The sequence below is a fragment of the Cervus elaphus genome, chromosome 20, assembly GCF_910594005.1.
Source record: "Cervus elaphus chromosome 20, mCerEla1.1, whole genome shotgun sequence".
NCBI lineage: Eukaryota > Metazoa > Chordata > Mammalia > Artiodactyla > Cervidae > Cervus > Cervus elaphus.
This window is the reverse complement of record NC_057834.1, coordinates 33,229,588-33,247,242: the sequence shown is the minus strand read 5'-3', so window position 1 is coordinate 33,247,242 and position 17,655 is coordinate 33,229,588. Positions and strand designations below refer to the sequence as shown.

General features: G+C 49.4%; 1 protein-coding gene across 6 annotated transcripts in view; it reads right to left on the bottom strand.

The window, feature by feature from the left end:
• Nucleotides 1-4,672: 4,672 nt before the first annotated feature.
• CFAP45 (cilia and flagella associated protein 45) overlaps nt 4,673-17,655 on the bottom strand; it is a 43,552-nt gene continuing 30,569 nt past the window's right edge. For 5 of the 6 annotated variants that reach the window (XM_043877066.1, XM_043877064.1, XM_043877063.1 and 2 more), the window contains exons 7-12: nt 17,201-17,330; nt 12,745-12,891; nt 10,164-10,277; nt 9,371-9,564; nt 5,251-5,475; nt 4,673-4,872 (exon numbers count right to left, since the gene is read on the bottom strand). In XM_043877066.1, the coding sequence (XP_043733001.1) occupies nt 4,794-4,872; nt 5,251-5,475; nt 9,371-9,564; nt 10,164-10,277; nt 12,745-12,891; nt 17,201-17,330 (889 nt within the window). In that variant the 3' untranslated portion in view covers nt 4,673-4,793. The remainder of the gene's footprint in view (nt 4,873-5,250; nt 5,476-9,370; nt 9,565-10,163; nt 10,278-12,744; nt 12,892-17,200; nt 17,331-17,655) is intronic. The other variant, XM_043877065.1, reaches the window with a different exon arrangement.

The following is a 17,655-nucleotide window of genomic DNA, read 5'->3' as shown; positions in this document are numbered from 1 at the left end:
CTCAATACCCGCCACCCTTCCTCACCCCAGAAGCCCTGACTGGCTTTGAAATATCCTGAGCCCCTTTCATCTGAGCTTACTCAAAGTACTTTTATTGAGACCAGTTAATGCCCAGAGGTGGCCGGAGTCACTGACGGGGATGCTGAGGCTTCCAGGGGGTACTGCAGGACACTGCAGGGCCCCACTGAGTCAGGGACGGCCTGGCTCAGCCACCAGAGCTGGCTGCTAAGCCGTGCCCCCTCGGTGCTGCTTCGGCGGCAGGGCCAGAGGTTCTGAGGCCGCCTCCCAGCGCCAGGGCAGCGTGACACAGGCAGTGGGCACACGGGGGCAGGGAGCGCGTGGAGCCCAGCCAGGAGCTCTGGCACACGTGCCCAGGAGGCAGCTGCCTACAGGCCTGACTCAGTGCTCTACCGTGGCGTCCAGCCACTGGATTTTCCAGGCTGTACCAGCCCAGTCTGATGTTGCAAGAACCAGAACACCCGAAGTTCAGAAGAAAGGGAGCTGGTACTCACAGTCATTCGGGTACAACAAAGTTAACAGCTTGGGCACTTTTTTTTTTTCCTTACAAGGTTCTAACATCTGTACGTCAACAAAGACGATGCACCAATGAGCGCTTCTTTCTCACCCCCAGATTTCCTCCACACTGAACCACAGCTTGGAATCTCACAGCTTCCCAGAGAGCCCTAAGCTGATACAGCAGCTTGGAGGGGTGCACAGAGTCCATTTCTACCCCCGAACCCCAGGAGGGAAAGTTGAAGCCACCCCCTAGGAGAAAACACTCCCCACCCAAAAGTCCAGCATCAAGTAACAAGTCTGCGGCTGGTTGTTCCTGAATGGGGCAGGTGGAAGCCGTGGGGGGAGATCCATTATGCTTTCAAAACACTTTCAATCTGCTCTCTTTATCTCTGTGTCCCACCCCCGCCCCCCTGCAAGCTGGGCTTACTACAATCCCTTGCTGGCTCTTCCACCATATCAGGTAGCCTCAACCCTCCAGCCCCCATTTGACACCAGGGAACCTTTCCCTGTGATTATCCCCCTTGCCATTCCTCAGTGAAAAAGTGGGAGGGTTTATAAAAGGTGACCAAATGCAGCCAGCTGGCTTCAGATGACAGCTGCTGCCTGCCTGGCTGTCAGGAATGTTCCACTTCTAAGGGATTAGATTCCTGCTGATGACTCAGGCCAGTCCTGAAGCCGCAGAAGCCTGTGTGGGGCTTCTCAGTTATCCTGAGAGAAGAAATCAAACCTCTCTCACATCATGGGCCAGCTCAGAGAATCCCTAGAGGGGAACAACTCTGAGGGGAGAACTCTTAAGATATTCCCCCAAACTATCTTCACTTGATCAGAGGTGGCTATATTCTCCCATCTCCAAAGCCAAACCCCAGTCACGTAACTTCTAGCTGCCCACCCAGGCCATGTCAAGACAGTCTCACTTTTAGGCTTTGGGATCTGTCAGGCTCCAATTTCAGGCTTTCCTGGTGGCTCAGACGGTAAAGTATCCACCCGCAATGCAGGAGACCTGGGTTCGATCCCTGAGTTGGGAAGATCCCATGGAGAAGGGCGTGGCAACCCACTCCAGTATTCTTGCCTGGAGAATCCCCATGGACAGAGGAGCCTGGCGGGCTACAGTCCATGGGGTCGCAAAGAGTCGGACACGACTGAGCAACTCAGCACAGCACAACACTGGCTCCATTTCACCTGCAAAGAGTTCTGAGGAAGTGCTGGCCTTGCTTTTAACCCACAAAACTGGACCATTTTTCTCTACCTGGCTCAGAAGTTAGCATTGGGCACGGAAGCCCCTTTCTTCTTGACCTGCACTCCAAGGGAGCTTGTTCCTCCCAGCCCTGAGCTGGATGGGCTGGGCAAACTCCAGGCACCCAAGGCCCTTTCTAACTGAGAAGCTCCCCTGGGACAAGTAAGGACCCACCCCCTGGTCCCTGCAGGTATTATTAACTGTGAGGTAAAAGTGCTGCACTCAGTAAGTCAGCAAATTCGGAAAATTCAACTGTGGCCACAGGACTGGGAAAGGTCAGTTCTCATTCCAATCCCAAAGAAGGGTAACGCCAAAGAATGTTCAAACTATGATACAAATTGCATTCATTTCACATAGTGCATAGTGCATTGGAGCAAAGTTATGCTAAAAACCTTTCAAGCCAGGCTTCAGCAGTACCTGAACTGAAAACTTTCAGATGTACAAGCTGGGTTTCAAAGAAGCAGAAGAACCAAAGATCAAATTGCAACATTCACTGGGTCATGGAGAAAGCAAGAGAATTCCAGAAAAACATCTGCTTCATTGACTGCTAAATTTAGCCTTTGTGTGGATCACAACAAACTGTGGAAAATTCTTAAAGAATTTTATCTTTCTCCTGAGAAACCTGTATGCGGGTCAAGAAGCAACAGTTAGAACTGGACATGAAACAACTGGTTCAAAATTGGAAAAGGAGTAGGACAAGGCTGTATATTGCCACTCTGCTTATTTAACTTATATGCAGAGTACATCATGTGAAATGCCTGGCTGGAATCAAGATTTCCAGGAGAAATATTAACAACTTTAGATACTCAGATGACAACACTCTAATGGCAGAAAATGAAGAGGAACTAAAGAACCTTTTGATGCTGGTGAAAGAGGAGGGTGAGAATGCTGGCTTGAAATTCAGCATTAAGAAAACTAAGATCATGGCATCCAGTCCCATGACATCATGGCAAATAGAAGGAGAAAAGGTGGAAGCAGTGACAGATTTTTTTTTTCTTGGGCTCCAAAATCACTGCAGACGTTGACTGCAGCCATAAAATTAAAAGGTGCTTGCTCCTTTGAAGGAAAGCTATGACAAACCTAGACCTCATATTAAAAAGCAGAAACATCACTTTGCCAGCAAACGTCCAGGCAGTCAAAGCTATGGGTTTCCCAGTAGTCATGTATGGATATTAGAGTTGGACCATAAAGGCTGAGTGCTGAAGAATTGATGCTTTCAAATTGTGGTGTTGGAGAAGACTCTTCAGAGTCCCTTGGATGACAAGGAAATCTGACTGCAGTCCAAAGAGCTGACTCATTAGAAAAGACCCTGATGCTGGGAAAGATTGGAGGAGGAGGGGGCCACAGAGGATGAGATGGTTGAATGGCATCACTGGCTCAGTTGACATGAATTTGAGCAAACTCTGGGAGATAGTGGAGGACAGAGGAGCCTGGAGTGCTGCAGTCCATGGGGTCACAGAGAGTTGGCGACTGAACGACAAGGAATCCTTAGAACCTAAGCAAGTTGGCCAGCCGTCTCAGTGGCGTTGCCATGCTCTCTCTCCCATCCCAGGCTGGGCACCACGTCTATACAAGACCCCTGGGGAGGAAGAGGTCAACTTCTTTAGGTACGAGGGATGCACTTAGGGGAACTGAGCCGGGAAGGTGAGAAAGCCTCTTCCCCACGCAGCTGGTGAGGCTGCCCGTCTGATTCAGGGAGGAAGGGGACAGCAGTCTTCCCTGGTGGGGATGGTGAGGAAGGAGCCTGGGGAAGATGCAGAGGCAGAGGCAGCACAGGAAGCAGCCTGCCCTCTCTCCCTGGGTCCTATGAATAAAGGACTCTTGCCCAAGGCTCTCGTAACCTGGTGTTGTAAACAGCCGGGATGCGCCCGGTAGCTGTCCTCGGCCTCCTCTCAGTGTAGGACCCGCCGAAGGAGACGAGACCGGGCTCTGGATTGGAGAAATGAAACTGAGGGGGAGGGAGGTTGCCATAGTGATGGGAGCTGGGTGGAGGCCCTTTCCCCGCAAAGGCATACAAAAATGGGGAACTGGCTCCATCTCTGGAAGCTAGTACACAGCCCCAGAATGGGAGCCTGATCATCAAGTCCTTCTAAATAGGCTGAGACTCTGCTAAAGATACAAGAAATCTGGTGGGAAGCAAGAGCAGATTGACTGACACAGATGAGATGCTTCTCTTTGACTGGAACCAGGTTCGCTGTGTTCACTGGAAATTGACTTCACTGGAAATGTACCTAGCATCTGGCAGGTCCTCAGAGATACTTGGACGAGTGAATGAATGAATGAAGAATATTTTGAGGGAGAGTGAGGCAAGCTAACACTGAGAAAGATGGCTTTGGGAAGCCCCACTTGTTGGAGCGAGGGGGGCTAAAGGGAGGCAGCCACTTGGGTGAGGGGACATCTGTGTCAGGTGAGGGTACCGGGCAGGCAGGGTGTGCCCTGATGGGAGACAGGGCTGGTGACACTGCCCAGAGTTGAAAGGGCTCTGGCAGAAGAGGGCTGACACAGGAGGGTGAGCCCCAGGCTCAAACATCACCCTCTCAACACTCACGGTCTGAGTCACAGGCATGTACCTGTAAGAGCTCTGGCACCTCCTTCCCCGGCCCTTGCCCCAGCCCCTCCCTGAGACAGCATCTCTAGCTCCTTGCCACGAAATGCCTCTGCGCTGGGCATGGAGTGGGGACAGAGATAAGACTGAGCTGAAAGTGGAAATGATGACAGCGTGCCAGAGGGTCACAAAAAAAGCCAGGAGACCCCAGGACAAAGGGACCACCTGGCTTAGGAGGGTTGACCACAAGGGAGCATCCTTTTATTTCTGTCTCCGACCATCATACTGCCCACAGCCCAGGGCCCCCGTAACCTATTTTGCTCCCCATTTAGTCCATAGCGGCCACATTCCCCACAGCAAGAAAGCTGGACTATTCCTTAGAGAAGAATAGATTTAATCTATAACTCAGAACTGTCTAGATTAGCAGCAGTGATGGACACCGAGAGCTGGGGAGGAACCTGCCCCCTTGAAGGCATCCTGAGGGGCAGAGGGGTTCCCTCAGTTCACAGACGTGTTGGCTGGGATGTTAGCTTTGCGCTCAGCTTCGATGCAGTACTTCTCAGGAAGGCCGGTGGCCCTGCAGGGAAAACAAAGGGTGGGCATAAGGGGTGGGGGTGGTGGGGAGGGGACCAAAGAGACAGCAGAAGCAGGCTGAAAGAACCTAGGGACCTGTATCCCTGAGCCTGGTCCCACCACCCATTCCCCAAACACATCCCTGTCAAGACTCCAGCATCCTGCTAAGGAGTTCCCCAGAGACCCAACCAAGGACGTCCCAGTTTCAGAACATTCTGCAGGCGCCCCCTTCAGAGGCCAACAGCCCAGGTGAGCCTGGAGTCAGGCAGGGGGCCCTCCCCACGCCCCGATCACCATCCCTTCGTTCCCCTAACCCTGCACCATCCAGGCTGCCTCCCTGGGGAAGGGGAGAGCAACTGGGGAGGAAGGGACCCCAGCGCACCTCAGCTCCTCGAGCTTTTTCCTCTTGATGTCTTCAATGCGCTCACGCCGCTTCTGGGCCTCCTCCTTGAGGCGCTGGCCCTCATCGAAGGTGGCGATCCGGGCCTGCACCTGCTTCTGCTGGTTCTCCCGCACCTGGCGCCGGAGCTCGTTGGCGTGCTGTAAGCGCCCTGTAGCCTTTTTCTCTTCCTCCAGCCGCTCCTTTTCAATCTGCTCTCGCTGGGCCCTGAAGGAGGGACATGGGCTGTCGATGGGCTAGGCTGAGCTGGCCCAACCCAGGGAAGGGTTTTGGGGAGTTCCTGGGTGGGCTCCTCTAGGATGCTTCATAGAACAAGGAGGCCCTCCCTTTCTATGGCTCAGAGATCAAGCTCAAGGGCTGTTCCCAGCCAGACCCAGCTTCATGGGCGTGTGACTCTATGTCATGGGCATGTGTAGAAGGGCCCCTTGCTTGACCTAAGGCTCTGCTACTTTAATTTTTGAACAAAGGGCTCTACATTCTCATTTTTCACCGGGCCCTGTAGATTTTGTAGCTGGCCCTACACCCAGGATTTCATCCACTGGAAACTATTTATTTATTCATTTATTTTTGCTTTGCTGGGTCTTTATTGCTTCTTGGGCGTTTTCTTTCTTTTTTCCAGTTGCAGCAAGCAGGGGCTACTCTTTAGCCGTGGTTCACAGACTTCTCTCTGCAGTGGCTTCTCTTACTGCCAAGCACAGGCTCTAGGGTGGGCAGGCTTCAGCAGCTGAGGCATGTGGGCTCAGCAGTCGCAGCTCCCAGGCTCTAGAGCACAGACTCAGTAGTTGTGGCACATGGGCTTACTTGCCCCGTGGCATGTGGGATCTTCCCAGACCAGGAATCGAACCTGAATCTCCTGCATTGGCAGGTGACTCTTTACCACTGAGCCTCCAGGGAAGCCCCACCGGGAGCTATCGCCCTCCTCTGCTCTCTGGTAACAATGCCCGACTCCTCTCCAGCTTGTTCTGAGATATCTTTCCCTCTCTCCCTTACTTCCCTGCCATTATCAGTAATAATGACATTAACAAAACCAACAAAGAGGATGCTTAGGAAGTTCAAAGGAGTCAAATCTGTGATGTTGGCTCTCCTTAATTGCTGGAAGAAGAAGGAACTTTGCCTGTTATCTCTTCTCTTACTGCTCCAACTCTTAAGTTTCTTTCAGGAGCCTCTTCCACAAGAAAACTTAATTGAACCCTGACACCCGAGGGAAAATGGCTAATGTAGACCAGATATGTTCAGGAAAAAAAAAGAAAAGAAAAGCTCAAATGAAATGCATTCACATCTCAGAGGAAATGCAATCATAGGCCATCGTGAGCTAACATCTTATTTCTTTCTCAGTGTAATCAAAAACAAAATGTAAAATCATCTTAGGCCAGGCTCTCTCAACTGAGGTCACTCATATCCTAACCAAGAGCACCACTTAATCATTGACTCACTTCCCCCAGTCATCTTCCTAGCTCCAGCATGCATGGCGTGTCCTCTCAACTCCGAGCAACTCTTTTTTTTTTTTTTTTTAATTTATTTATTTGTCTGCACCAGGTCTTAGTTGGGGTATACAAGATCTACACTGTGGCATGCAGGATCTAGTTCTGACCAGGAATCAAACCAGGGCCCCCTGCTTTGGGAGTGTGGAGTCTTAGCCACTGGACCACCAGGGAAGTCCTGCAGCAACTCTTTTACACCATGTAGATACCTCCTAAATTTCTATACCTTCTACAGAGCCTTCTCAGTTTATCAAAAGAAAACTGCTGACACATCGATGAAAGCAGAAGACTCTCCCCCTTGCCTTGCCATTACGTTCCTATATAGATAACAGTTTTCTATTGTTTCACATGATGTGAAACAGGGTGGAAATGGGGGACCTGTATGTGTCACCAGACAGCCCCTGGGGTGGCATGCAATCGGAAGCCTGAACGGGAAGGGCCCAGTCATTCCACGGGATTGGGGCAAGGGTCCTGGAGCCTGGCTGCATTACCATCATCTGGGGACTTTCAAAACTACCAATGTCTGGGCCTCACCCCAGACCCGTTCAGTGAGAATCTCTGGCGGTGGTCCCTGGGCACTGGTACTTTTTTGAAAGCTGCCAGGCATTTCCAAGAACCACTGGGTAGGGTAGGTCAGCTATTTCTGCTTAGTCAACAGGCTGACAGTTAAAGGCATCCCTCTGTCCAGAAGCAGGAAGTCCATATATAGGCCATAGAGGAGGCCATGCTTTTGAAGCAGGAAAATCTCAATTGCTGGCCATGGCAGAGACGCTCCTAGCACTTGGAGACACCCACCATGGTGGTCACGTAGCCCTGGAGACACTAGGTCCGGATGCTAACCTAGAACAAAAGGTGAGATTGAACTTCTCCAAAGGGCTGGTCTAGCTTTAATAACTGACTAGTCCACATGCTCCAGGCAAACGAAGCGAAGAAGGGACACATGGGTCAGTGGCAACAGCAGGGCTTCAATTTCTTTCCATTAACATGTGTTAGTGACTGCTAATCGGAGAAGGCAATGGCAACCCACTCCAGTACTCTAGCCTGGAGAATCCCAGGGACGGGAGAGCCTGGTGGGCTGCCGTCTATGGGGTCACACAGAGCCGGACACGACTGAAGCGACTTAGCAACAGCAGCAGCAGTGACTGCTAGAGGCAACCCAGATGTCCAGGAGCACAGAGGCTAGGGAGGGCAGATATCTAAAAGGCGACCTGGAGTCCAGGGGCAGAAGCTTTGGGACCATTAAGGAAACTGCCTTCTTTATCAGGTACGTAGAGACCATGGCATGACCCTTGAGGGCAAGGAGAGCTCCAAAGCCAAAGGGCATCACAGCCAGTGGAGGTAGGCTGAGGGTCCACAGTCCCATACAAGTTCAAGAACTTGGCTCCGGCAAGGACGACAATTCCTATAGACTGTTCTGTCTCTGCCCAGGGATCCAGGGGCCTGGTCTTGCATGCAACTAACTGGGGCAGTGGCAAGAAGGATCGAGAGCATGCAGACCAAGAAAGCTGGGCTGCTCCACTCAATCTCTGCCTATCTGAGCATAATTTCTGTGATCTGTACCACTCTGCCCCAATTCAAATTTCATTTGTCTCCTTTATTTGTTTAATTTCTTTTGGTTTAAGCTTGGCTGCACTTCGCAGCATGCAGGATCTTAATTCCCCAACAAGACAGTGAAGTGCTGAGTCCTAACCACTGGACCACCAGGGAATTCCCCAGTTTGTTTCCTTTAATTTTTTTTTTCTTTTTTTAATCTTATAGAGTCTGAACCAGAGTAAGAAGAGAGTCTTTCCCAGTTAGGCCAAAACAGTTAGAGCTAGGAGAACACCGCAGGGGCCCGGTCTGGTGGTGGCAGATCTAACTAGTAGAAAGTAGAGCCTCTGAGACTGCTGGCTGCCTCAGGGGAGGAGGAGGGAGACAGAGGCAGTGAGAGATATGAACACTTAACTTCCACTTATGGCTGGAATTATCACTGAGCCAACAGAGAGAACAAAAATAAAAGGATAACAAGCTGGTAAGGCAGGAAAGATGGATGCATATAGGTGAAGTCCATCCAGATATGAGTCTTTAACATCCTTCCTACATGAATGGGCAAGGATGGTGTTTTATTCATCTCTAATATCAAGACCACAGCATCCAGCACAGAGCCTTGAATTTACATGCTTAATATATATTTATCAAATGAATGGCAAAGACCTCCCTTAAAGCCCTGCTCTGATGACTTGCAACCCAGAGCGTGTGAGTTCTCTCTCTCTGTCCTCAACCTCTCCTGCTGCAGTTTCTGCCCAAACTTGCTGAGGAACATGCAGACGGGGATGGCAGAAGGGACCAGAGTTATATCTTTATTCATGTTTTTAATGCTCCTGGGTAAATAACCCCAATAATCCCCAATTCCTTTAACACTTCCAGGTGCTATTAATATATTTCCATTCTCTAATAAAATTCTTGGCTCAAGTGTCTTTGAAATATTTCAATCATGCATCTAGGTCGAATGCCCCACACCAACGCGGTCAAGGTGGCGGTGCATCTGCCTATGGACATGCAAGAAAGCACCCGTCCACCCAGTACGGACCATCCCTGCCACAGTGGTCGGAAAGGAAGCCGAGGGTCCCAGCCCCTCCTACCGAAGAATCCTCTCGAACTCATCCCGGTCCCGTTGCACCTGAACAGCCAGAGTGTGCTCCTTGAAAGCCACCTGTTCTAGCCGACTTTTCCGCAGCTTGGCCTCCGTTTCCATCTTCTTCTGTGCGTCTTCCTTCTCCTTTCTGCGCCACTCTCTGTCGGCGACCTCCTGATTGCGCTTGGCCCGCAGGGCATCCTGAGAAAGGAGAGGGTGGGGGAGGCCAGTGAGGGTGCCAAAAACACCCTCAGGTCCCTTTAGGAAGATGCCTGCTCCAGACTCTGACCCAGCCTGCTTCAAGAAGCCTCCGGAATTTCTCCAGCAACAAGGTTATGCTACAAGAGAACAAATGGAAACCTGTCATAGAATTTTCAGGTCAGAAGATACCCTGAAGGGTCATCTTGTCCTCCCCACCCCCCCACCAGCTTATCCCAGTTCTTCCCCTATACCTCAAACACCTCCAGGCAGTCCTGCAATTGCTTCTAATTTTAAAAACTGCTAATGATGGAGATGCCACAGTTTCCTCCTCCTGTGACACATTTCAATAGTTAGTTAGGGTTGAAAGTTCTTTATGTGGCAGCAAAAACTTTCTCTTAGATGTTAGGCAGGTAATGCACTCCTCAATGCTTGCTGCCACATGTGTGGGATCAGGTCCACCCCTCCATCCTCAAACTACTGAAGTCGAGGTATCTTGCATCCTCTCTTCTATACCCTCACCCTGGAGGCCATTTGACAGGCTGTCAAAGGAGTAGTTAAGGGGTGTGAGGGGCTGAGGGAAGCCAAGATCGAACAGGTACCTGCTCTGCCTGGTAATCCTGGGCTTTCTCCTGCATGGCCCTCAGGCGGGCAATCTCCTTCTCTTTCTCCCTCCGGATTCTCTCCTGCTCAGCCTCAAACTCTGCTTCTCGGGCCTGCCAGGAAGAAAAGACCTCAGAGAATGGCTCCCATCTGCCCCAGCCTTGTAGAAAGACACTGAGCCCCTGACTGTTCAGTATGCCCCCTACCCCTCCCTGACTCTGTTTTTTAAAATTTATTTATTTTTAATTGAAGGATAATTGCTTTTTAATTGAAGGATAATTGTGTGACTCCTTTTAATGTAGGGCAACATGACTAGCAATGCATAGCTATGAAACTAATCAGCATTTGTAAGATGCTTCACTGCTTACAAAATGTCTTCTCCTGTAATATCCCAGAGGGTCCTCACAATGTCTCATGAGATAGATATTAGATATGAAGAAACTAACGCTCATAGAATTCAAGGGTCCTGTCCAAGACTGCACAGCTTGTAAACCACCGGACAGATTCACATACAGGTGAGCCCAGACTTCATGCTCTGTCCTCTACTTCACAATTTCCAAGTTGCAAGGCCTCTGGGCCAAGTTTCTAGAAATAATAACTGTGGCTTCCTGCCTGTCTTATAAAGTACAACAGGTGGAAGTTATCTCATTAGTCCTTGGGCAAATGGCCAGCCATGTGATGTTCGGTTCCCCAGTGGTTGGCAGTTACCTAAGGAGTGAGCCATCAAAATAGTTCCCTTTGCCACTTCTCTGAAAGAGTAGACATATCCCTAAAAGCTTTCCACATGCAGCTTCCCAACCAACATTTTGGAGTAGTCATAAGACGAATGGCTTCAGTTGGGTGGGAATGTGATCATCCCATAAGGAATGTTCCTTAGCCTTGTTCTACCTGTCCAGACTTCTGTGCACCGCAGTGAGTTATCTGCTGTGAAGTGAGCATGGCTGGATGTGTGTCAAGCTGGTCTCTTTGCTCAGCGTTGCCCTATATGGCAGGGATGGGAACTCTGGAGGCTTCCACCACCAATCTCTGCCTTTGGGGCAGCCTTCAGGGGCAGCCTCAGCTGTAAGAGGGGTGACCACTATGAGGTCAGGGAGGGGCTTGTGATATCCTTGGAGACAAGGTGGGTCCACATGACATGGTGGGTCATGCCCAAGAGCCCAATCCCTTTGCCAGTCTCCACCTCCCTCAGCTCCTTCTGCGGATGACCTTTCTGTGTATGAAGGTCATACCTTGTCCTCTCCTGGTCAGAAATCTAGGGCAGTTCCTCATCATTCCACACTTGCAGCTCTGCTCAAGGTCCAAGGCCTCCCCAGCAACTGCTCTCAGCTCTCCATCATCTCACCACCTCACTTCCCATCACAGCCACCAGAGACTCTCTGCTGCAGCCAACAGACCTGTTCACAACTCCTACATGTGATTGGCTTATTATCACCACCATCGTCCACTCAGGAACAGTTGCTGACGTCCGTATGAGGTACATGGTATTATTCTAGGTACGTTCAGCCTAGTCTGATAACTGGACAGACACTCAGGCATTTAGGATCTTTTTCATCACTCAGTCAATAGGTTTGCAAGAAGTGAGTGATTAGATGAGACGACACACACGAAGCCCCGTGCACAGACTAAGCACCTGATAAATGGTAGTGGTATGATCATTATTATGCAAAAACCCATGTTCCAAGTCTTGCCTTCTCACTGTTGCCTGCATATACCTGGCATTCAATGAAGAAGCCAGAATCAATAAACAAGCTTTGCTGAGCTTCATTTTCTGTGGTTTGCATTTGGAGTATTGAGGTATATCAAGCATGCCTTTTCCAATTGTATCTACACCCTCCCCCAGTAAGACTTCCTTAGAGAACTATGGTGTCATCACAGAACCTCAAAGCTAGGAGGGGAGACAGGACTACCACATGAGGAATTGAGTGACTTTCCTCCCTTCTCTTCTGACAGAAATCCATGTTCACTCCATCTAGGCCGTGCCTAAAAGCTTTTCTTTGCCCTCCATTCCTCATAGACCCCAATCATGCCATCACCCCAGAAAGAATCCATGCATTCACGAGCTGCATATCTCCCTGGAACTGTTCTCATGCATTGCTCTCTGCTCCATAGTGTATTTGTTCTGGTGGTGGAAGGCTCTGCTTTCCAAATCTAACACCAAGTAAAGAATGCCCAAGATAGGAATTTTCACAAGAAATTTATGGGGCAGCTGACTCATAATTACTGCAGATATAATTATCCAGGTCATGAGGAATCCACAAAATCTTCACTTTCACCAATAGTTTTAATTTTCTTCCCTGCCTGAAACTGACCCTCATCCCAACTTCCAATCAAAGGTGTTAACAAGGATAATAACACCCTAATTAGGGTGTCCTTTGCAGGCTATTCTCTGGTAATGAACAAGGAGACTGGCCAAGTAGAAAGGGAAAAAGAAGCCAGGCCCTTGAACTAAGGACGTGAATTTTCAGGCTGATGACAGGGCTGCCTTCTGTTGAGTTCACTCAGGACTCACGCCTGCCCCTCCCTGAGACAGACATTCCATTCCTGCTCAGAAGTCCCAGGCATCAGAAGGCGGGTCCCTACCATCTTCTTCTTGGTGAACTCCATCACCATCTGGTCGGCCAGCTTCTCCTGAGCCAGCAGCTCTGCTTTCTGCCTCTGGCTTTCATCATTGATGCGTTTGATCTCAGCCTGCATCTTCAGCTTTTGCTGGTGCCTCTGTTCCAGGTCCTGCCACCAAAGGGAGAGAGCCTCAGAGAAGAAGAGAGAGAAAGATACTGGCCTACCAAGATGGAGAGACATGGATGGAGGCAGGGAGAGAGATGCATGCTCTGCAGTCTAGCTCTCATTACTGCCCTTGATTCAAACTATTCTTTCCAGGGTCATCAATGACCTCTTCTAGCCAAACAGCCCTTGGCAATCTTCATCCACCTTGACTTTGTGGCAGCCTTGACACTGTTGATCTCTGTTCAGTCTCAAGGAGCAAAGGCTCTTAAAATTCTACCCAGTGTCTCCCACATGTCAGACAAAATCCTATCACTCGTTCATAATGTTTTCCTCCTGCCTTCAACTCCCTTCTCCTAATCTAACCCAAACTTTTGGTCTGTGTTCAATAGTGATAATTAAAACAATAAAGTATTACACTAATTGAGTACCTTTTTTTGGCCATGCCACATTATCCTAGTTTCCCGTCCAGGGGTGGAAACCTTGTCCCCTGTAGTAGAAGTGCAGAGTCTTAACCACTGAACCACCAGGGACATCTCAGGGAAGTCTATTCTTATGAACAGAAAGTACTTTATATAACTTTATATAACCTACCTCTAACACCTAAACCTACTCCCAAACCCTGAAAATTAGGTCTTGTTATCTTTCTCATGCAAATGGAAAAACTGAGGCCCAGAGTTTAAGTGGCTCACCCAGGACCATAGAGCTAATAGACTCCAGAGCCCAGAATTTTGGAACCCGGTCTATCTTAATTAAAGTTCCAACTGTCTCTGGAACTCTGACTTGATTGCCCCAAGTTTTCATTCTCTCTGCATTCCTGAACTTCCTTTGCACCTAGGATGGTGATATACCTCCTGAGATTTGATTATATGCTGCTTTGTGGGTCCCACCCACTTCCTGAGTGTTCATTCTGTCCCAGCCAGAGGACAGGGACTACGTGTCACACGTCTTCTCTTTCCCAATACTGAGAGGAAAACAGCAAATACTCAATAATGAGGTACGGAGGATGGGGAAAAGGGTGAGAGGCAAGTGAGAAAGAGAAAAAAAAAAAAAATCTCAGAAGCGCAATGAGTAATGGAGGTCAGAGTCCTCATCATCATGAGTGATGAGATCCCTTCTAAGAAATGAGCTGGAGCCTCTGAAAGCCCCGGTGGTCAGACCACTTCTGAGCACATCCCCAGGCCCTGATGCAGAGAGGCACTGGGATCTTGTGCTGGGTCCTCCCTATCCTCTCAAGCTTGGACTCCTTGCTTCAAATTCTCCTACCCATCAACTCACCCCACCTCCCACACTGCTCCCAGATGGCTCCACTTCTTCAAAGACTAACCCCCACTAGTCTTCCAGTCCTGTCAGCCCAGCTTCTGCCCTAATGCATCCCAGGCGACGCTGCCGGCCCTCCCCCAGCGGGGCTCACTGCCCTGTTCAGGGCCCTTCCTCCAGAGAGCCTCCTGGACAGCAAAGCACAATGCCGTCCGCCTCCCGCCAGGGCCGTGCGGCGCCCGAGTCGTGACCGCAAGCATTCCCTCAGTCTCCACGCGCCAGCCTCCGGGCTCACTCCACAGTCCCTCTCCTGCTGCTCCAGCTCCACAGCCTTTCTTACTCATCTCCCTTTCTTCCTTTCCTTCCTACCTTTTTTTTTCCCCATCAGTTTCAGGCCTGACATTGGTATTCAAAGTGAAAGCAAAAGTGTTCATCCTTCGTCTGACTCTTGCAATTCCATGAACTGTAGCCCACCAGGCTCCTCTGTCTATGGGATTATCCAGGCAAGATTCCTGGAGTGGGTTTCCATTCCCTTCTCCAGGGCATCTTCCCAATTCAGGGATCGAACCCGTGTCTCTTAGGTCTACCTGCATTGGCAGGTGGGTTCTTTACCATCTAAAGCAGTATTTAAACCCACTGACCCTCAAAGCTAGAAAAGCTGCTGACTTCTAATCTATGACATACATATAATCATGTATTCATTTACTTACTTTTTTGCTTATTGACTTTTTTTGGTTTGTTTTTGCGGGTTCATTTTCAAGAAACCAGAGAACTTTCCCTGTTTCTCATCTTTGAAGCCATTGCAAAGCAACCCCACATAGACTCCCAACACTCTCTCCATCTTGCTAGCAAGGTGGGAAAAACTGCCCCTGCACCACCATGGAGCTTCCCTGTTGGCTCAGCTGGTAAAGAATCCACCTGCAACACGGGAGACCTGGGTTTGACCCCCGGGTTGGGAAGATCCCCTGGAGAAGGGAAAGGCTACCCACTCTAGTATTCTGGCCTGGAGAATTCCATGCACTGTTTGCAAAGAGTTGATGCAATTCTAAATTGGTGAGGCAGGGGCTTCTAGCTCTGCCCCACAATACTTCCTGGAGGCGCAGGGAGTGCCTAGGAGGACAGGAGAAGGACAGTGACATAACACCTGAGTAACCGTTGGCCCAGTGAGACCTGGAGCTCTCTCAGTGAGCCCGTGCGTGTGTCCCCAGTGGCTTTAGCTGTGTCCGACTCTGTGCGACCCTATAGACTGTGGCCCGCCAGGTTCCTCTGTCCATGGGATTCTCCAAGGCAAGAATACTGGAGTGGGTTGCCATGCCCTCCTCCAAAGGATTTTCCCAACCCAGGGATCAAACCTGTGGCATCACTTGCATCTTCTGCATCGCAGGCGGATTCTTTACCACTGGGCCACATGGAAAGCCCCCTCAATGAGCCCACCCATGTCCATTCCCCACAATGAATTTGGATTCTCCAGTATTTGGCATGTCTACCCCAGACCTGTCCTTTCTGGCCCTTTCCTGAACCAGGAGCTTGGCCAGGTCTTGTCTGCCTTCTTGGCCTTGTTGGTCCCCTTCTCAAGCAGCTCACAAAGCTGCCTGCCCCCTCATCTTCCCTAGCCATCCAGTGATCTGCCTCCCACTTCTCACACTGTACCCTAGACTGCAGGTGCTCTGAGAAGCCTTCATAATTATGAGGTCCCCATGAGACCCATCCAGGCCCCTTGTCACTCCTCACCATCAAATGCACTGGGAGATGATGACTCAGTCATCATAAACAGGGGGAGAAGAGGAGAACAATAAAAGAATACATGTTCCATGAGGTAAATGCACCATTAGGCAATAATCTGGCAAATCAGAACATGGGGCATTCTTCAAATCAGCTGGCCTGAGTACCTCAAAATATCAGTGTTATTAAAATTAATGAATGGATAAGGAAACTCTTCCAGATCAAAAGAGACTTAGGTGAATACAGTGTGTGAATCCTGATTGATTCAATCCCTGACTGAATCCTGGTTTGGAAGAGAGAAAACCATGGAAAACACATTTTTGGAACAACTGGGTAAATTCAAATGTAGATTAAATATTAAATGATATTGTAGAATCGTCGGGCTCGAAATTTTGATGGGAGGATGTGATAATGGTACTGCTGACAAGTAAGCCAATGTCTTTGTTCTTCAGAGATACAAGTGGAAGCATTTAGGCAAAGTGTCAAGATATGGGAAACTTGCTTTCAAATAGCTTAATAATAACAAAATATGTATATACATATAAAAGAGACAAGCAACTCCATGGAATTAATAATCGTTAAATATAGGTGAAGCACTGATGGGTGTGGTACAGTTCTTTCAACTTGTCAACGTGTGCAAAATTTTTCAAAAGTAAAAAATTGAGGGGGAAAAAAAAAATTGAGGGGGAAAAGAACAAATGCTCCAAATGCTGGCCACTGTACCTCTTCTCTGAGCCAGGGGCTTTCATATATTGCAAAAGATCCAATAAGTCCCCAATAGAAGAAGACTTTTTTTAAGCCTACTTGGTTTGAGTAGGTATGTTATTCATTTCTTATGCAATGGAGATGCCTACTAATTTTAGTTAGGCTAACAGGAAAAAAGGTTTGGCTTGTCCACACAATTAATGACACTGGGATGCAACGTACCTTGGGTGAGGCAACAGCAGGGAGCCTGGAACTAAAAGACAGCTGCTGTTCATGTACAAAGTGTACAATATCCCAAGATAATTGAGGGAAGACAATAAAACATCCCTATGTTTATTTGTGCAGAGCATGCAGCAATATCTTTCCTTGGTGTGTCCAGTCACATAGATATGTCAATCCTGGACCCCAAGTCCCAGGAAGGCAGTGACAGTACCCAAATCACTGCTCATCCCCATGAGGCCTCAGCCAAACAAGTGTCTCATATGGCAATAAAAAGTTGATGGCGATGATGTTGTGAAACGAGCATGTGTCTGACGGAACATCAGCCCACACCCTCCAACCCCACAGTGTCGGAGGGCTTTGTTGCCGTTGCTGGCAGAACTTGGCCTGATCTGTGCAGCCCTGTTACCCTTAGATCCTCCTCTTGGAGCTTTTCCATGTATTCCAGCATCTGCTCCTTCTCCTGCTCCCGCTGCTCAGCAAGCAGCGATCGCTCCTCCTGGTTCTTTTCCATCTGTTCCACAATGTGCCGTCTTCCTCTGGGAAGAAACAGTGCCACAGTGTCTTAGAAACCAGGAATCCAGGTCTCTGTTCTAACCTCCACCCAAATGACACCCACGACGGGAGGCGTTGCAGGGACAACGTGACGAGTGCCCCCTAAATACCACTATGTTTCATGAGCAGGGTCAGTCCTTTCTCTTCCAAGCTCCTCATGCTGGGGCTCACCCTTCCTGAGACTCCCTCCCTTCATTTGTTTGTCCAAGAGTGTGCCCATATCATAAGACACCTTCTCCTTTCAGTACCTGAGATCTTCTGAAAGCCTACCACCTCCCAAAACTTCCCAGAGTAACCAGAGGGAGCGAC